The sequence below is a fragment of the Sardina pilchardus genome, chromosome 10, assembly GCF_963854185.1.
Source record: "Sardina pilchardus chromosome 10, fSarPil1.1, whole genome shotgun sequence".
NCBI lineage: Eukaryota > Metazoa > Chordata > Actinopteri > Clupeiformes > Clupeidae > Sardina > Sardina pilchardus.
The window spans coordinates 33966099-33971992 of record NC_085003.1 but is presented as its reverse complement, the minus strand read 5'-3'; the positions used below and the strand labels follow the sequence as shown (position 1 = coordinate 33971992).

Below are 5894 nucleotides of genomic sequence, written 5' to 3'. Positions count from 1 at the left end.
CCCCACATCAAGTGTGATAATACATCTGAACTCCGTAAACCCCACATCAAGTGTGATAATACATCTGAACTCCGTAAACCCCACATCAAGTGTGATAATACATCTGAACTCCGTAAACCCCACATCAAGTGTGATATCAGTGCACAAAGCAAAATCCATAAAGGCATGGATGACAGAGTTTGATGTGGATGAACTTGACTGGCCTGCACAGAGTCCTCAACCCAATAGAACATCTTTAGGATGAATTAGAGCGGATCCTGAGAGTCAGTCACCTCGTCCAACATCAATGTGTGACCTCACAAATGTGCTTCTGTAAGAATGGTAAAAAAATCCCATGAACACACTCCTAAACCTTGTGGAACAGTCCATATGTGAGTCAAGGCAGGTGAGCGAATTCTTTTGGCAATGTAGTGGACTTGTCAGACTCACACACTCGATGTGGACTTGTCAGACTCACACACTCTCACTGAAAACACATGACACACAAGCACAGGGATTATCACCATGGCAACCAAGGTGAGGGCCAGAGCCATGCTTAACTATACTAAACTACATTACACTTACAGGTGAACTATGCGTTGTTCATCTTATTCTTCTTTTTGGCTAGCTCCTGCACTTAGGCCTTTTGAGATATCCACACCGTTCCAACTCTAAAACATCCGGTCAGTACCGGTGTAAGTTGTTCGAGAAGATGGAAACACTGACCGTCCGCCATATTGGATTTAATAGAAAGCAAAAGTAAATCTTCACAGGTCACTAATTTGTTCCGAACTTCACGAAACTTGACGTACATGATCCTTGGACCAAGCCTCAAAAAAGTTTCTAGAAGGATTTTTGATTTCAGAAGAGTTTGCCCGTCACAGCCCAACGAGCACCCTACTGATCTCCTCCAGCCCTGCATCCAGCATGGAGGTATTATAAGAACTGGAGAAAGTGAGCAAGTCCCGCCCCCATTCATTTCAATGGGAATGCTAGGCTAGTGAAAATTGCCAAAATTGAGCGATTTTTTCAGGCTTCAACATGGCGTTTCAAGGGGCTTGTTTCCGGTGCCGTTTTATTTAGCCAATTAAGTGCCAGGTTACTGATTGACGTAAGGTACAGAAGGAGAGCTCGTGCCCACACTAAGCTCGTGCATGAGCTGAGAGTGGAACAGCCACCAATCAGCATGAGGAAAACAGCACCGGACATGATGTATTTCTGGAAAATGGCGACGAGGAAGTGCCTTGCTAATCGGCGAAGCTAATCAGTCAAATCCTGACCCCCTGCCTCCAGCCCTGCATCTGACTGATCTCCACCCCTGCCGTCCTCCAACACGGATCAGCTTGCCATTCCCCCACCACGCACAAGGCCCTTGGGGTACGGCCCCCCCCCCCCTCTATGGAACAGTGTGCCCCCTCCCTCGGTGTGTTCCAGACAGGCCTGAGGCACTTGGCCAGACCCCGACCCCCCTTTTGGTGACCTTGGGCATCCTAAACGCACTCTAGAAATGCCACTACTTTACCACTGGAACTTCATCTCGGCAGCATATTTATAGACAAGACATACAAATACTGGAGACAATTTAACCCTACACATGTGGGTGATGCAACAGTTCTACACATCTCTAATACATTTAATCTCCTCATGGGCACAGTGCAACTCCTATATCCACAGGCCAACGCATCTCCAAACAAGATTAGGAGTAACTAGTTATCTACAAGATGAGTAACTAGTTATCTACAAGTATAGTCTTTGTTTACGGTGTCCTTGAAGCACAGACACTATTCAGGAAGGGAGTCATTTTCAAACACTGCAAAAAAAACATCCCTTCAAATCTATTTATTAATGCGAGGAACGTCTGTGTCACTGTTCCATGCATAACTCTCGAACCGCTCATCCGACTGCCCTCAAAAATGTGGTGGGTGTCATCCTAATGGCAAGTGTGTGTGCGCAGTGCCAAATCTCAAGTTATACGAACAAGAAATGCCACATCTACGGGCTCAGCACTAGTATGACCCAAGTTCTATCCAAACGTACCAAGCAGATTTGGCTGCCAGGGTTTAAAGAAAATTAACTTGTTAAGCAAGGTCAACATCCACAAATTCCATTTTCTATAGAGGGGATCTAGACAATTTGAACAAACCAAAAATGAAGTTCACATTACAGAACTAAGCGCAGACCTCCGCCTGTATTGTTCTTCCTAGGTTGTCATACATTTTGACCTAAACTATTCAGTTCACCATGTGGCCATACCATGCCATTACAACACTAAGCGAAACACATAAACAGCTCTGGAATCCCGACGGTGTTACGGATCACTCCAAAAATGTAATCGTTTCTTCCTTGGTCATGTCTGACCTTCCCTGGCAATTTCAAATTCCATCCATCAATTGTCGAGTTATCTTGCTAACAGACATACACCGGCCCCCGATGAATACCACCTCCAAGGAGGTTATGAAGTTCTTAGGTTAATAGTCAGTAAAGAGGCTGCTAGTCATATCCACAAAGTGGACCTGAATCATAACTACGCTTAAAAAACAAGGAAAGACAGTGTTGGATAAGAATCTGCTCTTTATTGAATTCAAGATGGAGAAAGCTGAAGTGCAGAACATGGAGTTCCATTTAGAGTTGGCGATCAGTGATGGTGGTTTCATCTTGGGCAGAGGTAGTTCCATTTTGCTGATTCAGCACGGTGGTTAACACAGCATCCTCACTCGGACCATCTTGGGATTTCACAAGAGAAATCATGGGGGGGGGGGGGGGGGGTAATGGATGCAATTTGAAACCAAAGTCTGATATCAAAAGCCAGCTTAAAATCCCACTAACTGCAGTTGTAAACGACATGGACAGTTCAACACAGCAAGCCTCACCAGTTCCTACAGTGGGGGCTGAAGTCGTCTGGTTTTGGGCATTCTGCGTTGTAGTGCCACCCTTAGCACCACCCTTGGCGCCACCCTCAGCATCTTCACTTGGTTCACCTGGGGACTCTACAAAGAAAAGCCAGAGAGGTGGACAGTCACTGGTCTGTAACCATAACTACACTAGCCCACAGTGCTCAGTTTCTATACCAGTGCTCTTAAAGGCCAAGACTGTCCAGTAGTGGCAGAGTGAACTGCACCTTCATAGCTCATTTAATCACAAGTACTTAGTATCTGTCTGAGACACCACATAGTTATGAGGGGAAAAGCGGTAGAAATGACCAACACCTAGAGTAGAATAAATAAGGCAGAATCTAATGCAGAGCACCAGATCTGACATCTGATCAAGATTGACATTCCAGATTAATAAAGTAACATTTAAATATTCTAATACCAATGACAATTTGATAAGTCAAACAAGTACCAGTGATGGTGGTTTCATCTTGGGCAGAGGTAGTCCCGTTTTGCTGATTCAGTACGGTGGTTAACACAGCATCCTCACTCGGACCATCTTGGGATTTCACAAGAGAAATATGGGGGGGGGGGGGGGGGGGGGGGGGGCATTTTAATACAAGTCAGATTACAAAACAGTTTAAATCACACTAGCAGCAGTTGTAAACAAGACGGACAGAGTTCACAGCAAGCCTTACCAGTTACGGTGGGGGCTGAAGTCGTCTGGTTTTGGGCATTCTGCGTTGTAGTGCCACCCTTAGCGCCACCCTTCGCATCTTCACTTAGTTCATCTGGTGACTCTAAGGAAGAGTGGACAACAGTCACTGGTCTTATTTTACACCCTACTATTTATAATTTGGGAAAGACACAACATAAGAAATACGCTACCGGTCAAAAGACTAGCATCACTTAGAAATGTCCATTATACAATACCAGCTACATTGTTTTGACCAGGGCAGCTGTTTTCAGATTACATCATGATCTTACATAATTGCAGAAGGATTCTCGACTGTTGTAGAAAGAAATGTGATATTTAATGCAACATCAGCATTGCCCATCAGCTGCCATTCAGCAAGTGTTCCAAAGGCACCTTCTGTTTGCCAATTTGATCATTTTAAAAGGCTAACTAAGAACATTGGAGAACCCTTTTGCGATTAAGGAATATATGAATATCAAAATGTCAGGCCCAGGTGTTAAATCAATACGGCCAATTGTGCTATTTAGCAACACCTGTGCTTGCCTTACCACCTCAGGTCAAAATAGCCGCTGTGAAGACATCCCACTGTCTGTGACAAGTGAGCTGAAGAGCTGTGCAGGTTTAAACACTCAGAACAAATGCGTGTGGTAGGAGTCAGGCCACAGAAGACTCCGTTTGAGTGTTTGCCATTCCTAGCAACCCTGAGCCTGGAACGACATGCCTAGCAAACCTGAGCCTGGAACTAGACTCTACATGCCTAGCAAACCTGAGCCTAGAACTACATTTGGAGATTTAGTTTGAGAACACCTTCTACAGGTTAGGAAAGTGCAAGCACTGAGAAATCCGCTTTCTACAGAAGCAAATTCACAAGACAAGTGTCAGTTAGCTCATCTACTTGCTGAAGAGACCGTGCCAATTCAAATCAGCTGGTTTAAGATGTGTGGTAGGACTGTTGAGAACCTTTGATGGGTCCAAGCAGTGCACTTCCCTCAGGAGAGCAGAGTTGATATGCACTGGTCAACTCATGATTGATGCCCGATTTGTAATATAGCCTACTTGACAATGTTTGAAAACTTAAAGCACATGGTTACTACAGGGGGAAAAACAAAACACCCTCAGAAATGCCTTACCAGTTACTCCAGCTGTAGCAGATAAAGTTGTCTGGTTTTGGTGATTTGGGGTTGCAGTTACCACATCATCTTCACTTGCCCCATCTTTTTGTAGTCCACATAATACATGCAGTTTAGCAGGGGGTTAAGGGACTATTAGTTACGTACATAACCACAAACACCCTGATTGTTCTTACCCGCATCTCCAGTTTGGGCAGCAGCTGTTGTCTGGTTTTGGGGACTTGGGGTCACAGTTACAGTCACCATGTCATCTTCACTGGCACCATCTGTTGGTTTTTCACATAAGGAGAGGGAAGCCAAGTCATGACTTTAAAGCGCAATAAACCAGACTTGCAGAAACGCCTGCATTAAATGACTCTTCACCAGTAAGATCAGGTTGTGCAGTAGTGGTCTGATTGTGGAGGTCAGGTGCTGGAGTGCCTGCTCCAACATCTTCACTTGCACCACCTTCAGATTCCATTGAAGTTTAGACATTCACAGTCAACACAACTAACCACCTGTAAGAGCATAAGGGTATTACACTACTACAGCAGAACATTACATACTCACCCGGAGCTTCAGTTTGGGTCTGGTTGGTAGGATTTGGTGTTGTGGAAACATCAACCTTTTCGGCACCTTTTGTGACATCCCTCTTTGGAAGACCGAAGACTTCTCAAAAGAAGAGCAGAAGAGATAGTTATTTAAATAGACATTATTAAAAACATAACTCAACAGCCAAAAGACACATAAATCCCTCACCATTACTGAAAGTAGCAATGAGAACCAGCACCACAAGCTTTGCCATTACTGCCATGTTGGATCACCAAAACCAGCGGGAAGGATGAGTTCCAGCAGGCACTATGGGGGCTTATAAAGGCAGGACACAGGCATTCCCAATTCAATGAGAATCAGAACCACATGAGTCTCAGGTGTGTATCGTTTAGTGATTCATGGGGGCTGGCCTAACAGTAGGAAGGCGTGTTACAGGTCACATCTTCAGGCTATGTTCACACACACGGGTATTTTGATACACTAATATTTCCTTCCCTCCGTTTTCAAAAATAACATTGTGCACAATTGTCAATTTTCAGAAAAGTTTTGGTTGACACTAACCCGTGTAAATGCCGTCAAGAGCATGCCAAAGGGTGGAGCCAAGATACTTTATGAGAAGCCACTTCCTGGAACCCGAATCGCAAGGGGGGGCGGGGGGTCAAAATGCCCCTTTATGCAGAGCAGAGG

At 44.8% G+C, this 5894-nt stretch overlaps 2 protein-coding genes across 3 annotated transcripts in view; one reads left to right on the top strand and one right to left on the bottom strand.

The window, feature by feature from the left end:
- LOC134093482 (hepatic triacylglycerol lipase-like) overlaps positions 1–1484 on the top strand; it is an 18578-nt gene extending 17094 nt beyond the window's left edge. Inside the window, exon 10 of the mRNA XM_062546533.1 lies at positions 1414–1484. Coding sequence (XP_062402517.1) covers positions 1414–1484 — 71 coding nt within the window. The remainder of the gene's footprint in view (positions 1–1413) is intronic.
- A 1048-nt stretch (positions 1485–2532) lies between these two features.
- Positions 2533–5501, bottom strand: LOC134094202 (mucin-13-like). Of its 2 annotated transcripts, XM_062547637.1 has the most exons (9): positions 5415–5501; positions 5226–5324; positions 5040–5123; positions 4853–4942; positions 4677–4760; positions 3548–3649; positions 3322–3408; positions 2850–2966; positions 2533–2702 (listed from the first exon to the last, which is right to left on the bottom strand). In XM_062547637.1, exons 1-9 carry the CDS (start codon positions 5467–5469, stop codon positions 2602–2604), a joined length of 819 nt encoding a protein of 272 aa, XP_062403621.1. In that variant the 5' UTR covers positions 5470–5501; the 3' UTR covers positions 2533–2601. The 2 variants fall into 2 exon arrangements, with proteins under 2 accessions (XP_062403621.1, XP_062403622.1); XM_062547638.1 differs by lacking the exon at positions 4677–4760.
- Between the last annotated feature and the right edge of the window lie 393 nt (positions 5502–5894).

Bases quoted from the DNA above. Each gene is read 5' to 3' on its own strand.
- LOC134094202 (XM_062547637.1), bottom strand. From the start codon at position 5,469: ATGGCAGTAATGGCAAAGCTTGTGGTGCTGGTTCTCATTGCTACTTTC. The intron at 3,409-3,547 runs GTAAGGCTTGCT...TGAAATCCCAAG, and splicing joins TTCAGCCCCCACCGTAACTG to ATGGTCCGAGTGAGGATGCT. The intron at 2,703-2,849 runs GTGAGGCTTGCT...TGAAATCCCAAG, and splicing joins AGCCCCCACTGTAGGAACTG to ATGGTCCGAGTGAGGATGCT.